Below are 23,880 nucleotides of genomic sequence, written 5' to 3' on the forward strand. Positions count from 1 at the left end.
AGACTGACAGGAAACTGTGCAGAGGTGGACAGGAAGCGCATGCTGGGATTCAGGGGGAAAAGCTGCAATGACAGAACTAGCAACTCTAATTGGTAGGGAAGGGACCCTACCAATTCTTACCCCTCGCCACTGTTCCAAAGAGCAGATAAGAGTAGTCCTGTGCAGTCCAGGGAAAATAAAGCAAACGAGGACTGGTTCAGGGGTTGGGAACAGAAACAGACATCAGGCTGGTTCATGGGTGAGGGTGAAATGAAACTGAGCTGTCCAGAGGGAGCAAGGACGTGAGGTGATACACGCAACCATCTCCCACCTGCCATCAACACAGCGAACTCACACAAGAAGAAGCTCTTCCAAGCAAAGGGTTATGCATCTGTGAAACACTGGTAGCTCAGAGGGAAGGCAAGGCTCAAGGCAGTCTCGTTGGTAAGGGATGAGTTACACAAGGAGTAGGGGTTGGTTTGGTGCACGATCTCAAGAAACATGAACATCAGGTCTGCAAGAACGTAACACAGCAGTCAGAGAGGAAAATCACATTCACTAACCTTCATATATGGTGATGATATGAGGGTGGCTGAGGGATGACATGATCTCAATCTCCCGTCTGATGTGAACCATATCTTGTTCATCCTTAATTTTGTCCTTACGGATGGATTTTATTGCAACCTATAAATTCAGGAAATGAAGCATTATTTTTGGAACTGAACAGATGCATCTAATCCACTAAGAAGAGTTCAAAAAATAAATACAGATGTTAGATGTTGGCAGAACATGGAATGACCAAAACAAACCTTTAAAATACAAACCTCCATGCTCCAGCTCCCTCACCATATAGCAATAAATACACTCTCATTACAGTAATGAGTGACATGAAGTTTTGGGCTCTTCAGGTCTTAGGACTTCACTGAGGGGGAACACAGCATCTTTTGGAATGATCTCTGGGCTAGCCTAAGCAGTCTCCTTATGCAAATGGTAAAACTCCCCAAGAGATTTTGATGGGAAGTACATTTGCTAAGACATGATTGCATCTGACAATTTTGAACAGAAACTCTGGCGACAATTTCTCTGAAAAAACTTTGAGATCTCTGACAGAACAGGGGCAGGGAATCCAGGGTGCCGATTACGTAGTGATATCCATGTTAATACATAAAGGATCCCATTAACACAGGTTAGTCCATGGTTCTCTAAAGAAGGCAAACTCTTCAGGAGTTATGACTTATTCAAAAATCAGAAGAAATAAATCTTTGAAATTCACATCTAAACTCGTCCTCATATAAACCCAAGGCTTCAGGTCCTACACAACACTTACGCAATCACTGCAAAACCATATCCTTCCTGCATCCTTCCTCAATCAGCAAGCTTTTTTACAAGCATATCATGTAACTGGATAGCTTTCCAAAAGGCAGGGTGGGAACAGAGGAAGTGATAGCTGAACTTGCAATATAAATTCAAATTATAACAGTCCTTGTGACTGTGTGTATGTATGTTGCCTGTGAAAAAAGGGCTTATCTGAACACCCCCATAAATAATCGTGGAGGTCATCTCATGCCCTATGAGAAACGCAGAAGGCAACAATGTAGAGAAGCTGGTGAGAGAGGGAAGGTGAGGGCATTGTGCATACTGAATGGCAGCATGGCCTTTATTATACTCAATATTTACCCTGCATTGTTTTTTTAAGCTAGAGTTCAGGGAATAAATTATCAGCTAGCTTAAAATCAACAATACCTCTTTGAAGAACTTCACTGACCTGCTGAGATGACCACCCTTTTACGGGTAAACCAAACTTGTGTCATTCTTTGCAGCCAACTACTGTGGACTTCTGCTGGGAAAACCTTTGTAAATCTATGATTTATGTTATTTCCCTAGTTACTCTAGAAAAAAAAAAAATTCACTGCCTACTTCAGTAATTGCAAGTGGCATGACCAGTACTGTTTTCATTACATGATGTAACATTGAGGATATTGAAGAAAGAAGAGAAAAACTTACAATATTATAAAATTGAAATGTACATAAACAGGAGCCAGTTTAAAGGATCAGGTTTCCTACAAAGCCTTCAACTCTGAAAAGCAACATTGTTCAAAAAAGCATTAAGCACATGCCCCATACCCTTGAATTCCCAAAGATTGCTGCACATGCTTAAAATTAAGCTCTTGCTCAAGTGCTTCCCTACCTTGGTACAGCAGAACAAAAAGAAGACAAGGGACAAAACGATTTGCATGTTAACCAAAACCATTCTTTTTTTCCTCTTGACCCAAATATTTGGAATAGAGATTTTAAAAGTAACAGCATAGCTACAGTCTTATTTACATGGCACATATTTCTAGAAAAGGTAATACAACAGATCTTAATTGAATGAGTGACCAAGATAGTCTCCAAGTAATTCTAGAGATGGAAAAGGCAACCAGCTCTAAAGATGACACTGGATTTTTCCCCTTCCCACGTTTGCACTGGGACTGACTGCAAATGCAAATACACTCTGTATACAGAAGGATGTGGGTGGCTCTTGGAGCAGTACGTGCATTCCTGCAAGAAATAAATATAGACATGGGTAAAAACACATTTTTTATTAAAAGACAGCCTTGTACTTGGCTCTGAGGAAGAATTTAAGAAGGGTTTCATTGTCAAATATACAACGGGGAGCAAATTCTTCGCCATTCACGACTGGTAAAGTAATAACGGCAGCCCAGAGGACATGCCAATCTCCTGCTAACTTGACTGTGTGCTCCACATATAGGACTTTTGCACATCTACCCATAATTACTGCAACTTGCCTCTGTGGAATAATTGTATATAAGAAAACATATTTTTAGGTATAAAAATGCAAATGTGATTGAAAAGTGTCGTGGCACTTTATGAATATATGTTTGTATTAATATTCTAATGCAAACAGATGTGTTGCCTGGGAACATATTTTGTAACAGGACCAGAGAGTTTACAGTCTCACAGCCCATGCTGGAAAGTGGTTAAGGCACTTTAATTTATAGAGGCTGTTCCTAGAAGTTTACCCAAATTTCAAAGATGGTACTTAAGCTCTCCTGAAAGCATCACTTCCCAGTTGCAGGGGTAGAATTCAAGAACCCAGCCAAAGTACTTGGGATTTTCTCAGTGACATCCAGGCTGCAACATCTCATCCCAATGTAAGGAAAGAATACATGCTGAACACATCTCTTGGGTTTTAACATTCAAGACTTTCTCTTCCCTCACTCAGTTTCTTCAGAGCATGGTGACCAGCACTTGGAAACAAGGAAAGACAATTGGCAGGTGTGAAATATCTTTACTCCAGTGGTGTCAGTGAAGCCAGGGCAGCTCCAAGCACCCACCTGCCCACGGTCAGACTATCCCCTGCAATCCTGACAAACGGTAAGAGCGCTGTGCAGGAGGCAGTGCCCCTGGTACGTCACCAGTACAAGCACTCATACGTAAGTAAGGTTTACTCACATGCACTAACAAAGTATTATCACTGTCTATTTGCACAGCACATAAGCTGTAGCCATTTATTAGTTAAGGCTTGACAGGCAAGTGGTGGAACAGCACAATTTATCTGCCTTCAGAAGATGAGGAAATCGAAACAGAAAGCCAACATGACTCCTAAAGGAAACAAGGACAATAGCATCTCAGAAATTGCTGCCTGCCTCTCCCTCCCAAACTGTGCAATACACCACAGAAGTGCCTTGTTCAACAAACCATCTGGCTACTAAAGGATGATTTCTGATACCTTTCCTCATGTTCAATTGCTATTTTTCTCCTCAAAAAGGGCATCAGGAAAGTGAAAGGTTCAAAGGCATCTCAACAAACACTTTTCACCCCATGCCATCTGCCTGATGGCCTGTACAATCCCCAAGTGGATAAATTCCACATTTCAAAGGCTACCAGGATTGCACAGTCTTGCTGGTGACCTGGTCCGAAAGGCCAAACAGAGAGTGATCGGTGTCAGCAGATTGTCACAGTCAGAGGTGGCATCCCAAAGCAGGATTAGTGGAGCAGGACAGAATTCATTCTAGCTCTTCCCTTCTAAGAAGGGGATTTCTGCCAGTCAGGTGTCTTTTACCTGCACCAGTCTGCTCAGACCATGTCAGCAAGAATACTTGGGCTCAAGTCTACAGACGTGAAAAAACCAACACAAACAAGAAAGCATCCCAGTTGGGCTTTATTCAGTATTTCACAGAAACATTACAAATCACAATTGCATTCTAGGTATTTATTACATGTTCCATTGTTTTCATATCTCTGAGCAAAATAAGACCCCTAGCTGTATGTTACGGTGTCGGACTGTAAAACAAGCCTCTCTTCCCGGTATTCTAAAGTATCAATAATGTAACTTCTTCCATGAAATGTATTTCTTTCAGAAATATATTCCAGAAAATACATTTTCAAAGTGCACTTATGCTGTTAACACCAGACAGAGCTGGCTCAATTTTTCTAAACCCCGCTTACAGGACTGCTGCATGATGAACCTGAATAACTTCAGCATAATAGGAAATAATGTCAATGGAGAAATACATTATGAAAGAACTTGTTTGTTCATTCTTAAGGTCCTTTTCTTTCTTTTTTTTCTAGCCTGCTTTCTTGCTTTCTCTGAAAGCAGTGGCTTCACTGTGTGCAACATCAAAATTTATTAAGGGTCACAGCCTATGAATCAAGAGTACAAAAAAAGCAACATGCTTTTTTACATCAGCTACATTAACTACTCCAAATATTCCATCTCAATATCTGCAGAGAAAGCGCTGTTAGTCCCTGCGGTACTCTCAAAACACTGTACTTTTACCTCCACCATGCTTTCTCAATATATTTTACTGGGTTTAAGACTTAGATAATTTAATTATAGTATTTTTAGTAACATTACTAGTGGAGGAATTTGTATTTTTCCTAGCTTCTTGTCTTAATGAGAATTTCAGATAACTCCAAGACCTTGCACTCAGAGAGAGTAACATATCAGATTCCTAATAATGAAATCTAAAGCCTCTCACCCCAACAAAACAGGTTCAAGTTCACCCAAAGCCCCTATAGACACAGTATCCAATCTGGCAAAACACTTTAGCACATGCCTAACTTCACACATGTGAGCAGGCCTTTGACTTTTGTGGGACAGCTCACACATGCAAAGTTAAATACATGCATAAGCACCAAGGTCACAGCTCAAAACTCGGCCATGTGATGTTTCCCTCTGAGGCTCATTACTGGCTGTGTGCACCAAAACCATCCCCAGTATCTTCTGCAGCTCTGATGGCTGCATGGTCCCACATGTGGGGTCAGAGGGATGAAACCACCTCCACCTGAACTGCCAGTTCTGGTACCAGTTTCTGCTCAGAAGCAGGTAAAGAGAACACCCTCTCCAAAATCTATGGCACAAGGGAGAGAAAGCAGGGGTTGTGAGCCTGTAATATTGCAAGGCGCTTCCAAACTGCTCTGCACAAGCACAGCCCCAGCTTCATAGCTGCTCTGCCTTCCAGAAGCAGATAGGAAAGAGGGAGCACAGCTTTTGGCTTCCCATCCCTTCGTGAGTCAGCTTGCAGAGTGTGCTGGGCAGGAAGCGTAGAGAAATAAATTGCTTTCTTCAAGGCTGCAATAAATTACTGGTTTCCATTTGCTGGAAAGAGGATTTATACTCACTCTCTGAACTGGTGTAGGGAGATTATAAAGTATTTTCCAACACACTTCGTGCTTCTTTGCTTTTGTTTCATACAAATAACTGGAATTCAACTATAAATACTTCAAAAGTATGACAGTTGCAAAGGTTTCTGTACATTCAGTCCTATCTGTGAGAGAATGTCTTTCTTCCTTCTCAAGCTCTTGGCCTCTTAGCAGAGTTAAATGGGTGGAATCTATTTTTGCAGAGCCTGATCAAGACCACTGCGTGCAGAAAAGCATCTCCAAGTCTAAACATCTTGCAAAGGGCATGGTAGGCAGTAGGTGCCCATTTCCATATTAAATCTCCATGTCTGCTGAGTCACTGCTGGCATCATCATTTATGGCATGAGCCAAAAAAAAGCTGTATTTTCATCAAAGGGAAAATCTGTTTCACTTGATTTCAGGAAGTTGGTTCATGTATTTGTTTTAATCTAATGAACCTAAGTTTGCCTCATTTCCAGCTGAGTTGTGTGAATATAAACAAAGGTAGAACTAGCCACAGTGCAGTCACAGATTTTTAAGTTGGTGAGTGCTGTAGCTGAGCCTGACTACTTAAATGCCACAAACCACTGACCCTTCCCCAGCAACTCCTGCATGCAGTACATTCAGACCCATTGAAAACAATCTTCCACTCTCTATTATCTACCAAGGCTATTTTTAGGACCATAGTGAGATATGAACTGCTTTTTTCCACCAAGGGAGGCTGTGACTTTTAAGCTGACTCCAGCACTGGTACATACCACCCATGCTCAAACAAATTCCAATGGGCTCTTGCAATAGTATTGTCGAGAGTCAAAAAACCAGCATCAGGACAGAGAGTGAAGTTCCCTGAGAAAGGGAAACCAGCTTGTTGCCACTGAGCAATGTGTCAGAAAAGAAGTTTAAAGAAAATTATTAAATTTTTTTTTTGGGGTGAAGAGGGAGGGGAAGGTTAAATACACATAAACCTCTCCTTTCTGAAAGCTGTGAACTAAATTCATCCCCACCCAGCAATGGGAAGTGGGTGAGCCCAGCCGGTTTCACAGCTCTGCTTCCTTTCTTTGAGACTCGAAGGTGGGAAGTGCAACGTGCCAAGGGCCAATGGGGTGTGGAGGTAAAGAATAGGTTGATCAACCAGGGGAGGAAGAGAAAGGGAAAGCGGAGGATGTTTGGGGGTGGGGAGGGAAAAGGTACATTGTTCTTTCTCCAGCTCCACAGAGCCAAGCAAGAAAGAATAAAGTCTGGCACCATATAATGTTTTTTCCAGGGGAGTCTCTGCATATGGCTCTTGGCCCAGACATCACCAACCCAAGAGGAAAAGAAACAAAGCTATGAAATTGTGTGGTCCCTGAGGTGGCTGCAATCAAATGATAAGGAGGGGGATGCTGATAATGCAGTTGCATTGAAATGGCACTTCCAGAAGTTGCACAAAGGAGAAAAAGGAAAGGCAGGGGATGGGCTGAATAACTGTCTATCTGGCCTCTGGACCTTCCAGGTGGGAAGAAGGAGCCATGGACAGATATTCCTACAGGGAAGTAAAGCATCCAAAGGGCTCTCCAAGAGTATTCTTATGAAGACTTCTTTTTGTAAGCCTCCTCCCACATGATTATATCTTTGCTGTGTCCATTTGCTGAAAAAAAGCTACCTGGAGACTCCAACCCTGGGCCAGATGCAGTACTAAAGAGCATCATGCAGGATGTGTAATTCTAGGAACAAGCTTCTGCACAGTCACAGAAAACATTTCATGCAGTCACTGAAAAGTTGGGACAAAAGGCCACTGTGAGTGTAAGCAAAATTAGTGCCTGGCGTCGTGCAATCTGCTAACACATCTCTGAGAGCTCTCCCTTTCAGGGAAAGAGTAAGGTTGACACAGTGCCATTGTTTCGGAGATTGTTAGTTTTCACATCCTAAAAGCCAGATCATCTCCATGGTGATACTGCCTGGGAGACAAGCATTCAACAAAATCCTTATTAATTATTTATCAGGAGCCCAGCTCTGTTGTTTGATACGTGGGCAAACTATGCAGTAATCGAGGGAGTTGCTCAAAGCAATAACCAGTGCCATCTGCACCCAAGTGAGCCTTTGCTGATTTAAATCTCAGCTTCTGCTCATTACTTTGTTTCATCACATGTTTGTTCATGTCATGGATGTTACCAAGGACAAAACACTGTTATTGTTGTTGCAAAGCCAGCAGCTGCACACTTAAAGGGCAAGGATACACGTGCCTTGATGCACCTCTCAGGTTATGTGCTTGTATGAGGTAAAGGTATTTTTTATAGCTGCTCCACTCCGCATGGCAACAGCATATAGCAAACATCTGCATCTCCCTGTTTCATTCCCCTCTTCACAATGTACCAGACAGATTATATTTATAAAAACCAAAGCTGATATCACTACTTGTAGAGAAACTCACTCTTGTGCCAAGGCACTAGAAGTCCCAAGTCGGTGTGATAAATGTTAAATCAAAATTCTATATGCATAAGCTGAGGCACAATGTGCCACTGTCTCTGGGAGAATGAAGGTACGATTACCTCAGGTTTAATTTTCCTTTTCTAGTTCTGCTGGACATAGTTGCTGCTATCATATCATAAATGATGATTCACCAAGTGAGGAAGAGGAATTAACTATTCACGAACACTCAGCAAGAGAATTATATATCCTCTCTAGTTCCCTTTTATTCACAGAGAAAGATGTCTGTGGAATCAAGTTTTAATGAGCAGTAGAAGCTACCAGATGAACACATTTATACTGTACATATATAAAGTGGGTGCCAGGAGGAACATCAACACCCTTCCTCCACTTCTTTCCTCACCCCCGCATACGGTGTTTGTTATCAAGATTTGTGAGCACATTTCCTGAGTAACTACTGCCTCACTGGGAAACTTGCATCCCTTCATTGTCTGGTACCTGCTACCCTCATCTATGTATAAAAAGCCTGGCATATTTACACCATGCATTCTCTGACAAATTTCCCTGGCAGACCTTTCTTCATTCAATACTGAGAATCCTTGCCTCAAGCCATGTATGTCAAAAATATACTAAAAAACTTCTCCCTTCCCGAAAGTTATTTACACCACATTACTGAAGTCCCAAGTTATAGCACTGTTCAATTCCAGAAGAAAGATCCTACAAATAACCACCATCCCTAGCAATAATGATGTGTTTCCCATAGTGCTGCTTCAAGTTGCCCCTTCTTACCCCTCGCCACTGTTCCAATAGCATGCTACCACAAATCTGCATCCACTTCAACTCTCCCTGATCCACAGTAAAACAAATTTGCTGTGGTAGGAGCAGACGTTGCAGAGGATTTGTCAAAAAGCAGAGATCTGACGTGACCAGGTTATTAAAGATGTTTGCAGCTGTGGCCTGTCAGTACTGAAGCCCAAGGCTAGTCTGGCATCCTGGAAGAGACCCTATCATCTGCAGACTTCACCTTCCTGGAGAAAAGAGTTCTGTTTAAATTTTTTCTAATACACTTCTAAATGTAACTCCATATCCTCCATATCATGCACAGATCGATGGAAGACCATCTGCTTTCCAACGTCTAATAACTCACAAATATCCCATCCAACTACCTTCAAACTTTCAAGAAAAGTTCATGCTTTGGCACATAAGAAATTGTATCTGGAAAGAAACCGGGGTAAGGGATTTCCCCGAGGCAATGGATGTTCATAACTGTAATTAAGAAGAAAAAAATGCTTTACAGCCTCAACTATGGATCATTCTCCTTAATAGATGTTAACCAGCACTGAATGCCACATTCACTGAAAAGATGAAAACTGCATTTACAGTTAACTTCTAGTGAAGTTGCCAAGCAGATGTTTATTTTTGGCTTCCACATTTACTAAAGCCAAATGCTACACTGAGTTGGGATTTCACAAAGTCTAATTGCTTTTCTTCCAGGTTACAATTTTGTTGGAACCAAAAAGGGGAAAAAAAAGGAGGGGGGAAAAAAGCAGGAAAAAAAGCGCTGACTTCACTTTAAAGCAGGAAAAAAACTGGTAGCATCCGTTTCTATCATGTCTGTTTATATCATAGTTTAAATGAGGTTAGAATTGTGCAATCATTATTGATCAACTTCCAAACACAGCATAGCTCCATCCAGCACATGTGCAAAAGAGGAAAAGTCACTGAAAGCAAATCCTGTGTCAGTCAGTCTTTTAACTTCTGCAAGTCTGTGTGCAGACTGTTTAGCACTAATTAAATTACTGGCAAGTCAGGATAAAGAGGAGTGAAAGAATTCACAAGCCCCAAGCTTACCGTTCTCAATGTTACATGGGTATTACAGATCCACTCTCCAAAAACTGGAAGATAGATTTCACAGTAATTTTGAGGCTTGATCTCACAGCTACCACAGCTGCTGATGTAATGCAAAATGCTAACCTGAGGCAGCAGAGAGGGACTTTAATTCAATGTTGTTTTTTCATTGTGAATAAGCAGTGAACCACACTGAAGTAATCCTCCAAAGTAGGAGCACACACTGTTCAAGGCATCAATTTGGGGATGGAACACAAAACCAAGATCTTGGCTATGTTGTTATAAAAAACCCTTTATGACTTTCTCAAGAAGACAGGTATAAAGCCCTGTTACCTGGATCTAGTTCCAACTTGAAAACTAAACAGCCTCCTGTAATTCCTCCAATAATTTAAATTGGAAATGGGGTTATTCACACCCTCTAAGCAACTGCTGCAAACTGTTACAATGTGCTGCTAAATAATGGTAACCTCAGCAGTTACCAGAGTCTCTAAAGTGATTTTACAGGTTTAGGCGAAAGGTACTACATCAGTGCAAGGCTGTAATTCACATTAAACAAGGAAGAGGGTTAGACACTGTTTGAACTCTTAGAACCAGTTTTTTCCCAAGAAGCCACCTCGCAGCACATTTTCATTCATTGGTACGTTCTGCCTGAGAAAGCTGTGGATAAATAAATGTAACTCGGCTTATTCTCTTTTTTTCACTGAAGCTTCTGTAAGTTCAGAGAAACCTCAGAACCACTGAGACCTTTGCACATCTTTACAATGCCTCTTCCACCACAAATGTGAAGTCAGCTGGTATTGTGTGGATCTTTTGATTTTGCTCTCTGGTTCTGCAGTCCTTCAGAGAAAAAAAGGAAGTGCTATTTCACCATGAGAATTACAATAGCACAAGGAAAACTTGGGAAGAGTCTTTTTAAAAAGAAATGTCTGTACTTTCATGCACCACGATGCTCATTAAAACCCAACACCATACTGTTTGACTACCTCAAATTCCTAATTAACAGAATGGAATTTTGAAGTCTGGAGAGACTTTTAAAGCTGAACTTACAGACTTTAGTCTTTTGGATTAACACTGATGAGCAAGGATTCATTGTGCAAAGATGGTGGGCCACAGGAATTATATGAAGGTGCACAGATGTGTTTAAACAGCACAGATGGAAGGGTTAATGATGCAGAACTATCAGAAGCACCTGTATCTAGTATACTTTTCTAAACTGATCTAAGGTGGATCAAAATATAAACATCACATCCTGGTGGGAATCTAGCAAACCATAAACCCACATCCTATCTGGAAAAATACTCTCGGAAAACAAAAAGATTGGCAATCATGTATCAAAGCCTCACCCAGACTATTTTGCTCCAGGGCTTACAGATCGCTTTGCAATATTAAATTTGTTTTTGTTAACGCACTGCTTCAGTATTACATTGTTCTGCCTGGACATTACCTATTTAATGGTCCCTTCTGGGAAGGGACCGTCTTACAATTTATGACCAAGTGTGGTGGAATTACTACAGCGGGAGGAAAGGAGTTTGCTAAGATTTCTTCCCCATCCGTCTCTGATTTCTGAGACGTATTTATACCCCTGAAGGTAGAGGAACCTCCTGTTGTTCCCTTCTATTTATTGAAAGTAAATCACCAGGGCCACCCTAATGGCTCAGTGGAGAGAGTAACACAGGAACAGGAACACTCTTGCTCCCTGCAGCCAGTTGGGCTTAGAATGGATGTGAGAGGGTGAGGAATAAATTACGCTTTCCTACAATTAAGTGGCTGGTGATCCAGCAATTCTGCAGCCTTAAATGCATAATTTCAGCTTCCCCTGCTAGAAGAGGAGTTCACAACTGCAGGCAGTTGTTCTAAGTAGTTAGGAGACTTAGCTTTGGAGGGGAGAAAGCGCAAAGCAATTATTTTTCAGGATGGAAAGCTTTTGCCTAAGAACTCCCCCAGACCCTGCAAGCTCCAGGACTGTTGCCCCCTTCTTCAACACGCACAAACACCTTTTTTGGCACGTGTTTTGGCTGGAGTCAGTTGAACAAGCGAGAGTTAGAACTCATGTTTCTGGGATCCCCTTGCCAGAAGCTAAGCTGTTGGGTAGTGTAACAACAGCAGCCCAGGCTTCCCACTTCACCCTGCCAATGACCTTCGCACAGACTTGGACATACCCCCTTCCTCAGAGCGAGGAGCAATTCCCTCTCATGCTGCTCAGTCCAGAAACTCATCTCAGCAAATACCACAAATCATGTCAGACCGAGCAGGACTATTAAAGCAGTGCTGCATAATGTGCATTGCTGTCCACAAGGGACCAGACCAAGAGACTGCCTAACCCACTTTGTTTAACATTTAGTTAAACAATCCTGAAAGGGGAAGCTGCATTGCTACTCTGGAAATTACAACTTTAATCTTATTTGAACCACGCATTCCTCAGGTTAACTGCAGAAATAATTTAAGAACCAACTCCCAAATAAGACATTTTTCTGTATTTCCCACATTTCTTGGAAGTATATTATTTCCAATGCTGTGAAGCCAAAGCAGACTTACTAATTTACCCAGGTTGAAGTTCTTCCAGTAGCCCCAATAAACTCTAATGTCAGGCTAATTACATGCATTTCACCGGTTTTGCATTTTCACATTGCCCAAAGCAACACCAGTGGAACATTGATCATTTCCAACTCAACCCCACAAACCATTCGCGCATGTTGCATTCATCGCTCACTCGCACTGCATTGCCCATGGCAGAAATCCATAGCGCTTCCTTGAAAACAGAGCAAGCTTCATTTCCCTTCCTCAGGCATGCTTTAATACAGCTCTGAGATGCCAGCTTTTACTGGGTTATTTAAACAGCATTTAGAGTTTTGCTGGGCAGATAAGAAGAATAACTTGGGTGTGCAGTAAAACAAAGATATAGCTGTTTGTGCCAAACATTCAGTTTATGGCAATACTTCATAGGAATTATTCCCCATAACAACTGAACTGTCATATCCTACAACTACATCCCAGGCAACCTCCCAGCTGAACTCACTACGGCTGCTGTCTGATGTGCTCTACATACAAACACCCAGAACTAACCAGATGTTCTCTATGTAAAACATTTGGTTTGAAACACGCAGCACTTCTTTCCAAAAATCCATTACATTTGTTTAATGGACTTGCACAGTTCAACTAAAATATCCTGGAGCAGACATTTGACTGCAACTCTACTCTACAAGCCCCATCTGCAAAAAGAAAAAAAAAAAGAAAGAAAAAGCAAATGAGAATGCTTTACATGATTTATGCTGTCTTTATGATCAGCCAGTTCATAAAATACAAGCTCTGCTCTACAGACAATAACACAAATCGCTTTCAAGTGTATTGTTTAGTCCTTGCCTGTGTTAAACAAATATTTCAATGGAAACAAAGGGCCGAACTCGACTCTTCAGCTTACAAGTGTTAATGCAACTGAGAGCAGCATTTTACCCACATGCATAACAGGGGATGCAATTTTTTTGTTTTATGCTCAGAGTGAGTGAGTAATGACATCCAATAATGATAACCAGTTACATTCACGGTTGCAGAGTTTTCCTTTCATCCAAGAAAGGCTTGAAGGAGGTTGAAGTACAGCATGAAATCCTTCTCCCTGATGAATTCCTTGTGAGCAATGCAAAACCCACAACAAGGCCTATCTCAGGTTCCCTTATACTGCGTTTACATAATAAAATGTCAGACAGAATGGGAGAATACTTTGTTTTACTGAAATAGAGAGCCCAGTAGAAAACTCTCCAACTGTACACAGAAAAAAACCCTGTAATTGAAAAGGATGGCTAGTCTCTGGCCTGGATGCAAATGCACTGCACAGTCCAGGTAAAGGCCCTCATTCCTCCCAGGCTGTGCTGACACAACAGTGACCAAGTTGTATCAAGTGGTCCTCAATAGTGGTGAGCTGTCTCCAAGGCACAAAAGATGGTGGGCTTTTGAAAAATTGGCACCATCCCTGCAAAGTATGACTATAGCCATGGAAGAGGACATTCATTTTAAGAGCAATTTTCCTAAGATGGTCATACCCACACAAGGAATAGCTCAGCACAGTGCTAGAGCTGTGGTTGACCTTGGTTCTCCCCGTGGCTCCACCACAGACTTTCTGGATGAACCTCAGGGAAACCACTCACCTCCTGGATGTCCAAAGCATAGCTGTAACAACTGGCTCCTACAGGAGTTGGAGCTTAAACCCACAGATCACCATTTAATTATTTCACCTCATTTTGGCACCCTGAAGAGAATAAAAACATGACAAAGGAAGTAGCATGAAGGATGCTATTCCTCATGCATAGTCCTGATTAAAAATGTATCTTCCCAAGAGGGCAATGTGAATGTCTCTCAGTTACATCCCTACACAGGTCAGCTAAGCCTGCATTGCCTCCAGCAGGTATTTACAGGAATTTTCCAGGTTCCAGGCCACATGGCATTAGAGCGTGCACCAGAAGGGAAGGCTGCACTCTCCCCTCTTCTCCTCCCAAAGGCTATTTTATTTCCTCACACCAAAACAACAGCCTGCAGCTCTGCCCTGCTGAATCCTCTACGCCAGGTGTCCCCAGGTATCTCCAGGCACCTTCGCTCCTCCTGCCTGAGCTGCACTCTGCTGGGGAAGCCATAACGCTTGATTTGTGCAGAGTGGCAAAAATATGCAAATAAGTGACAGCTCTGAACACGTGCCTTGGAACTGTTTCTTTAACAAATGCTTTGCTGTCTTCCCCTGTCAGACTTGTGTGCAAAGGATTTAACCTTTCTGTGTCAACAGCAAAGCACCGTTTAACAAAAAGGAACATTTATTTAGTTACCACACAGCTCAAAAAGATATTTCTACCCAACCCTCATTGCTATCTTTTGTGATTAAAAAAATATTCACACTCATTTTTAAAATAACACTTGTACCTCAAATAAAGGGAGATATCTTTTACCATCAGGCATTTAATAGAGATTAGAAATATCAGCAGAGATCAAATGCCTTATTGTGTACAGGAAACATGATATGAAGGCTTTGAGATCTCCATCAACAGCAGGACCCCAATTCTTCTGATCTACCCAGGAATAGCTAAATTTAGTCCCTGAACTCGGTATTTTTTCACAGGAACAATATTTTTTTTTCTTAAGCCTAATGTCCCTTAACTAGTGTCATTATTCTGAGGCAGTGCTGCACAAGGCCAAACACGCTGACTCAGCTCCATGGCCCAGCCAGACATTAGGATAATTGCAAGTCCCTCAAGCCGCCAGACCTCAGAACAAAGACACTGCTCCAGCTTTAAGTTGTCCCACATGCGGCTGCTGCATCAGAGTAGCCGAGGGGCTCTGGGATCACCACAGGACAACGTTCCCCAGGAAGGCAAGGCAACAGGAGAAGCATAGGCTGCCAGGCACTGATGCTTTGTCACAGAGGCAGCCAGCCCCATACAAGGTGCAGCAGACCTTCCCATTCACCAGGCTGGCATCCCAGGGACCCAACAGCAAGGGCTCTTGGGCACCATGCTGAAGGCATGGTGAGGTGAAGTGGAACATGCTGACAGTGAGAAGGGAAGGCTGAGAAGGAATCCAGAAATTAAGTTACATTAGGTGCATGTTAAACTCAGCAACCTCAGCTGTCTTCTTAACACATAAAAACAAGATCTGCATTTATTTTGTGATTTTTGCATTCATCTACAACTGGTTGGGATGGTTTCACACATGCCAGCCATGCCAATCCCTTGTCCCACAGCTGCTCTCTGACTGGGTTTTTTTTCAAGTGAAAGGAACCACAGAGCCTGGAAAAATCCATACTTGAGCAAGACCCAGGACTTCCATCACGTCATGAATCAGTGGCAGCTTTAAGGACGAATGGCTCACAAACCATCAGAGCTAAGCAAGTCCCATCCATCTTCGGAGAGCTGAGGGACATAATGAGCTTATACCATGCAATAGTTTAACAGACTGAATTGAGGATTGGCCCATGGTCTATAGTTCAAAATATAGAAATTACTGAGCTCGAATAAGAGTAAAGAACAATGGAAGAGCAAGGGATGGCTACAAGCTTGCCCCCTCCACGCTTTGCAGCACACAGCAAAGGTTACAGGAGGGCCTCCACGTCGACTGAACATCTGGCATTTTTGGTGTGGGTCCAGGATGTTTGATGGGTATGGCCAGACACAGTATGCAGACAGAGTACCTCACCCAGCCTCCGAGTGTTCAAAGGTCTAGGATCCCCTAATTTATACAACGTACTATGCTGCCTGTGAAGACACGGTGATAAATATATTCTGTTTAAAAGCAGATACTTCTCAAATCATAACTTGCAGATGCTTGAAGTCTTTCATGTGGGTAAGACAAATGAGAGCCACAGAGACTGATTTTGTAGCCAGGGAGTACAGGAAGCAACAGCAGGAGAACACTATTGAAAGCCTGGATACACTTATGGCTTTAATGAATTGGTCATCAAATATAACAACACACATATGCAGTTTTTACCTTGCTTTGTAGTTCGCTCCCCGCCCTCCCCAGCTATTCCCCATATATCTAGCAAAGTGGAAATTATTTTGAGTTTAGTTTATTAAATGGACACACATGGTACTCACATCTGCTGGAAGATATTTGAGGGAAACGCTGACAAATATCATTTACATATTTAGTTGGAGACCTTTTCATCTGAGACATTTCCTCTGACATATCAACTATCCTAAGTACATCGACCCATCAGTGCTAATGACAAGAGGTTTTTCTATAAAGTGTCTGGTGCACACCTGAGCAATTTAGGGACAAATCCTGACTTATGGAGGAGGCAAAATGAACATTCTCTGTAGGTCAGAGATGCCCATGCCAATGTGCCCATCACTGGTGGCATGCAAACCATCAACACAGAACACCCGAGCTGGGCACTGGCTGAAGCCTCCAGCCTTACCCAGGTCAGGAGTTGCTGAGGCTCTGGCCAGCACACAGAGGAGCCACCACTGGGTTTAGTTATCCATGCTGTGAGCTCCTATCCCACCCCAAGCCTGGAGGCAGACCTGCACCTCTGGCTTCAGCAGATCATTCAGAGCTGTGGCAGAAAACATTGTTTCGTCCCGCTTTCTACAGGAAAACATACAAGACAACAGTAAGGGGAACAGTGTCCTATTGAGAGGAGTATGGCTGCACAGCAAGAGGAGGTGCTTTGGTGTCAGCATCCCAGCTCATGTAGATAGAGAGCACCTAAGCATGGTACAGGAGGCAGAGACTAGAACCAGGAAGATGCCCATGTCAAATCAAAGGTCATCAACTAATTTCCAAACGCCTGGTATGCAGGTTTTGGAAACGTGTCCCACATGCTCTACATTTGGATAACCATGGCTGTACACTCCTTCACCTGCTGGTGTTCAAGGCTGATATATGTAGAGCATTCATAATCCTTCCTTGGCACTGTTGTGGCCACCGTGTGCCTCCTCCCAATTCCTCACTCCAGCAAAGACTCTCTAGTTACTTATTTACCAGACAAAACACAGACTAACTACAGTCACAGTTCTGTAAAGAATAAACAATTGTTCAAAAGAACTGCACATTCCACACGGTTTTATTCAACATGTATGACCCCGAACCACAATATATACAATAATTGTCTCCACATGGCAAATCCACATTGTGGTTCCTAAAAAAATAATAATAATTTTTAGAACACATGCCACTAAAAAATGCAGTACATTTTAGCAATATCTAATGAAAGATTTTGTACAAGCAATTTCCATTCTCTTGTGTTCTCTAGCACATGGTGCTGTGAAACCATTTGTAAAAACACTTAGGCATTTTATAGTGTTTTTAGCTGAAAGCGGCATTAAAAGCATTGGCTCAAATTCTGTTGTGAAATTTCACATGTAGAGGGAATCACACTAGGTATGTATCAAGCCACAATGTGCCGGGTTCATTAGTAACTTTCCTATATTAACCCTTCAGAAAGGAATACATTGAGACACAGGGAAGTTAATTATCTGCCCAAAATTCTTCAATCCAATGCAGGGGGGGGGCGGGAAAGGCAACAGTCTCTTAGAAATTTTTTATTTCTTCACCTGTAAAAAAGTGCAACATCATTGAAAGAATATCACGATGTTCACTCAAAGCTCAAAGAACATGCTGTTGTTCAATTTGGTAAAAGATTTGACAAACTAACGTATTCAGATAACCCCTTACTGGCTAGTCATTAATCCAGACTTTCATACCACTGACCCATACTCCCCTGAGCAAATCCACTTCTTCAACAAAAATTCTCAGTGCAGAAAACTGTTCTAGTGCCTTTCTCTTGATGACCTTCATGCTGTAATCAGTTATTTCTGTCTGCAGCCCTTAATGTTAAGGTCTTCTTTGGCATTTCAATTACCCAAGTGTTTATATGAAGACTGTAGCAATTTGATACAACCAGGTAGTAACTCCTATGGTAATAAGCCCCCAATATTCACTGTGAATTACATTAGAATAATTCCAGTGGGTTTTTCTCCATTTGTTACTTTTTTTTTCTTTTCTTAAAACCACAATCTCAGAACACATCTAATAGTTAAAGGTGGAACACAACAAATTAACAGCAAAACTATTTTCAAGTCCATATACTCTTTCCAACTTCTATTCATTCCAGACCTAGAATTTCCATGCATGCAGAGGATGACCCAAGTTTCACTGACATGCCTTCAGCACCATGAAAACACTGTCCAGATTTAGTCACACTACGAGTCCCTAAAGGAACTCAGTTTGAACACCTTAAATAAATAAATAAATACATACACACATACATACATGCATAAGATTTAGGTGATACATTTTGCAAGAATCCCTTTTGCCCTGAGGAGCCTCTGGCCCCAGGTAAGTGTAGCATGGCAGGAGAGATGCCCGCAGCAGCCACCACAGGCTGCACAGATCCTGCTGGCAGCTGCCAGCCTGGAAGCAGGGAGCAAAGCTGCCCGCCCTGCGCGGGTCACCGCGCTGGCACACACAACAAAGCGGGAGGCAGCAGAGTACAAAAGGGCCAGGAATGGAGACCAAAGCTGGATGTCACACAGGGACAAAAGCCCTGGGTAAAGAGAGAGGCCAGGAGGCAGGACAGACTGAGCTCTGCAGGAAGAGGGTGTCATCCATAGGACCCTGATGTTACGTACTCTACGTGGACGAATCAGGCATTAGGTTGTGCACTCAAAACCAGCTGAAACTTCTGATGATTTTGGATTTAATTGGCAAGTTTTCCCTTTCCCATGTAAAAAAAAGGGATAGCAATACAAGCTATTGTTACTATAATTCAACTGTATTATCAGAACTGTGGAAGCCACATTCACGGATCAGGAACTTGCTGTGCAAAGTACTGTACAGACACTTCACATCACAGCAGCGCTGTGTAGATACTTATACCTGTGTCTGCAACAAAGGAAGATATCTTAGTAAGAGCAACAAAGAACCTCAAAAGAAATAAACAGTTCTGTGTCAGATTTGGACATTACCCTGCAGAAGATGCACACTGAGCAATCAAGATAAAAATCAATATGAAGCAGTGACCCAAGTGCTAACTGAAGAAGTTCTCAGGGGAAAAAATGGAAATATAGCAATAAAGATAAAAGAATTCACATGCATCAGAGGGATACTGGCATCTTCTGTGATATCAGCAGCACAGGTGAGAGAACCGGAACAAAAATTCCACCTGGTTTTCACTGCCCTCAGTGACCCACGAGCACACTTTTATTCTGTTAAAAGGAACCCTTAAAAACCACACCGCAAACAAATGGTTGTGTGGCCAACAAGGCCTTAATTACTGACATGACAGAGCTGTCATTGTTGGTATTCATGTTTTGGTTTTGTCATGATATGGAGAAATACAATCAGCGAAGTAAAGGTCCTCCTTTCGTGTAATCTGTTGCTGGTCCAGGTTTCAAAGACCCTGTGCAGCCCTTCAAACTCATCAAGAAGCAGACCTGTTTCAAAGCAAAGATGTGCACTGCAGTTGTAAATAAAAAGATTGATTGCTTTAAAATTTGAGGGTTTTTCACTAGATTTTGATTCAGAAACCAATTTCATTTGGCAACATCCTTCTACGTGCACTTATTATGCGAGAGATGAATAACACACAGCAGCCACCACACATAACATGCCTGTCCAAATATGCACCACGTGCCTGTTCTTCATGTTGGGCTGCTGCTTGTCATCAATTCCCAAAATAATTAACTTTCTGAAGGAACGGCTGGAGGAGAATAGTGCTTCCTCCACCTGCTGGTGAGGAGGAAGAAACGATGTCGTGGCTCAGGCAGAAAGAGGGAGATGAAGGTGGAGGAGAGGCAGGCTCCTGCAACTACTCCCCATCACCTCCCAAGTGCAGCCTAAGGAGAGAAAGGAAGACAAACTTCCTGGCTTTTGCAAACGACAAACAGAAAACGCCTATCTGTAATTTAAATTTGCATTCTAGTGAATATTTACTCCAGTGGAATCATTTACTCAAAGAAGAATCCAGCAGCATTTACCATCTTCATGCACCATGCACAGAATCAGCCAGAGGTGGTCAATACACACCTTAAATACGGCTGAAATAAGTGTAACTGTGGATTTCTTGGCTAACAAACACTGAATACATAACACGAACAAAAGTTCTGTTCTTTGCTTTAACATGTGCAAGATGACAAGTGGAAAAAACACCCACAGAAACATCAACATGAGTGTTACTTCACAGGCTTGAGATATCATCTCTTCATCCTTACACTTGCTAACAGGTGTTTTAATTTAAAATGTCGTAAGTTACAACTGTGTATACTGAGACAGTACTAATGAAGAAACCTTGCTGGCAAAATTAGGCACCTCACACATCATATACTGGGCAACATTTTAACTGCTCCATGCAGCATGCAATACTGTCTGTAGTCACTGTGGTAACTACTGCACAAATTCACATAAGTTGTTTCCAGTAACAAACCAAATGTATCATACAATCTACCCTGGAGCTTTATGGCAGGAAACTTTATGATCACGTTCCACTGCATTATAAGGAAAGACAATAAATTTAAAGTTAAGAGGAATAACAATTTGAATAAACCTGTAACCTGCTAACATGTGCCAAATACTGCTTTCATTCAAGTCAACAGAAATCCTGCTATTGATTTCCAATGGCACAGGATTAAAGCATATCTGTACTTTGCGTTGAACTGTCCTCTCACCTTGGTTTTACTTTATTTACCCAAACCTGCCAGTTTATTTCATTTCTGAGCTCTATTTATACAGATGATGACAAATCCAAAGTTTGTGCTTCACATTAAAAGCCTGGCTAATCACGCAAATCTCTTTATTAAATGCCATACAGCTAAAGAAATTCTTGACAGACAAGATAAGTGAAAAGGCCAAACAGGAGAATTGCTTGAACACATGGTCCAGCTTTGCAATCTGTTACCATACAGCTTCAAATACCTGCTTACCACTGAGTAAAGAAAGAGATGATCAGCTAAACCAGTAGCAGAATAGGAAGAAAACAGCCTGGACCAGAGCAACCTTGGGACTCTCGCTGCTGGCTGCAATAGGATTGGCACTGGACGTGGTGCAACAGACAGTGCCGGCCACATTCCCTGCTCTGTGCATCCCCTGCTGGACACGGCAGCATCTGGTCCAACCTGCTCACAGATGATGCAAACACTGCCCACTAATAAGAACTGAGAAGAGGAAAGGGAAGAGAAAGAGAGGTGGAAAACACAAAGGAAAACTGCCCCTCTCTGATCAGTCATCCTGTCGGTTCTCTTATCTCGCCCACAGAAAGCAATTAGTGTTCACTGTAACAGCCAGACGAGGGAACTGTCAAAAAACAAAAAGTGTTTGCCATTCACCGAGATCTGGCTGGATTCCTGACAACTAGCTTTTATTCTGCAAGCAGACAAACTGTGGATATTTTACATACACTCACAGATGTTACAGTTCAAATAGACACGTTACACCAGAACTTGCCTGCAGACTAGTTAATAATTATGAAGTGCCACATGCCAAGGCTTGCATTACTCCAGTAAAAAACTCACACCCTGGTAAGGACTTGTTCAGCTTCTACATACCAGCTGATACAGCGAATGTTACATTTTTACTGCATTTAAAATTGCATAGGTATTCTGATTTTCGCTCTCTCCATTTCTAGATGGCATTAGCCATATAAATTCAGTTCAGACCATATCATCAAAGCATCCTTTAGCTGTGCAGCTGAATAGCTTGACACTTAGCAAAATATGGAAAGACCTAGTGTGTTGTTAAGTTAGACGAGACACACATCTACTGTGCATCCTTTCCTCTGTGAGGACTCCTTCCAAAGCCAAATCTCATGGTACATTACTGTCACCTTTTTTTTGTGAATTTCTCAACTCCTTGAAAAAAGATGTTTTCAATTTATTTGCTTATTTACTACATTTTATCATGCAACTCAAAACTAATCTACTTAAAAAATAATAGTTAGCATATAATACAGCCCTGAAGCTTTTGTTAGCCTGAAGTTGTAAAACAGCCAAGACAGCAAACTTTAAAAATCACGGTCTTAGAGTGAGCATATGCAGAGATGTCCATCTCTGGTTTCTCTTTAGCCAGCCTCCAAATGAGCTAATAAACTGAAAGCATATATGATATGACTCTACAACTTGGCTGAAACTCTCATTTTCACTGTCGACACAAAAATATTCAGTTGCAAAGTTAAGTGTTCCTTATTAAAGTCATAGCATCTGAAATTTCATTTTCTGTTTTACAGATCCTTCAGCCTCTGGGTGTGTGTTGAGCTCCTCACCAACCGAAAGGGAAAGATAAATGTACACCACTAGGGAAATGCTTTGCTTTTAGATGAAGTCTAGTGAAAACTCAATTAGTCTACTTCAGGGCGAAGACCTCTGTAGAAAACCACCTATTTCTCTGAGCAATCTCTAACACAACAACGCCTGCCTCTCATTTGCCTGCCCTCTGTGGATAGTTACATATTTCTGGGAAGGAAAAATGACAATAATTCTGACTAACGTGTACACTGCTTCAATTGCATTTCTGCGCCCGGGTGGAGCGCTGCACCAGTGAGGAAATGCTGAAGCTGAGTTATTGCTGGACAACCCCCGGGCTGCTTCAAGTCTCGAGCTAGCCGGCACCACTGAGCAGTGAAACGGATCGTAAAAACCAATGGGGTGGGTTGCAGTCCCTGCAATTTTTTTAGGTGTCAGCAAAGTTCAGGTCACAAAAGTATGACCGAACCACGGCATTTTTAACCAGAGAAGCAAATGTTTTCCCTTCTGACAGTACTTTGTAAGCAGCGTTGGTTAGCCAGGGGATGTGACAGGTTTCTCCAAAACGTGTATTTCCACTGGGGAAAAAAAAACTATTCACAGTAGACCCGCATGTAAAAAAAAAGAACAAAAACAATAAGCCACCCTATTTTTCCAATAATAGCACAACCCTTCAAAATGTAGCAATGTGCTACTAGAGTACCTCCACCACTCCTCCCAGATGTAAGTCTCCCTGCAGGGCTGGCACTCTGAACAAAGCCCCGGACCGCAGGCACGGGTGGGATGCTGAGCGGGTCCCCGCGGGCTGCCAGCCACGCCAGCCACCCGCCTCTCCACAACCCGCCAGCCCCGCACAGGACGGGGCTCCTGAGGGGATGCACCCGGCCGCCTCCGATACGAAATCGGCGTTGGAATCTGACCTTATATATACCTGTATATATAAAATAAAGAGGCAGAGAGAAGCCGCTCCGCCAACCTTACCACTCTGCCAGAGAACCTCTCGATGGCCCGCTTGACTTTGCCATAGGTGCCTTTGCCCAAGGTCTCCTGCAGCTCGTAGCGATGCTTCAGGTTGTGCTTGTGGTGATGCCGTTTCACCCCCTGCTGCTTCCTCGCCGCCGTTACCTCCGGGGACGGAGCCGCCCCGACCGGCTCCTCCATGGCCGCCGCTGCCGCTGCCGCCTCGCCGCCGGGCGGGCCGGGGCCGCAGGAGGAGCAGCGGGGCTGCGCGGGGCTGGGGCTGCTGCTGCTGCCGTGGGCGGCCGCCTCGGCGCCCTCCATACCCGGCGGCGGCGGGCGCGGTGTG

The 23,880-nt window shown here is 42.7% G+C and overlaps 1 protein-coding gene across 1 annotated transcript in view; it reads right to left on the reverse strand.

The window, feature by feature from the left end:
- Window positions 1-23,874, reverse strand: part of NUAK1 (NUAK family kinase 1) — a 47,158-nt gene extending 23,284 nt beyond the window's left edge. The window contains exons 1-2 of the mRNA XM_042050671.1: window positions 23,556-23,874; window positions 543-663 (exon numbers count right to left, since the gene is read on the reverse strand). Of these exons, the coding sequence (XP_041906605.1) occupies window positions 543-663; window positions 23,556-23,855 (421 nt within the window). The 5' untranslated portion in view covers window positions 23,856-23,874. The remainder of the gene's footprint in view (window positions 1-542; window positions 664-23,555) is intronic.
- Window positions 23,875-23,880: the final 6 nt, after the last annotated feature.

Source organism: Corvus kubaryi, unplaced genomic scaffold (assembly GCF_017639235.1).
Source record: "Corvus kubaryi isolate FWS band 111438036 unplaced genomic scaffold, C.kubaryi_AGA036_p1.0 74, whole genome shotgun sequence".
Lineage (NCBI taxonomy): Eukaryota > Metazoa > Chordata > Aves > Passeriformes > Corvidae > Corvus > Corvus kubaryi.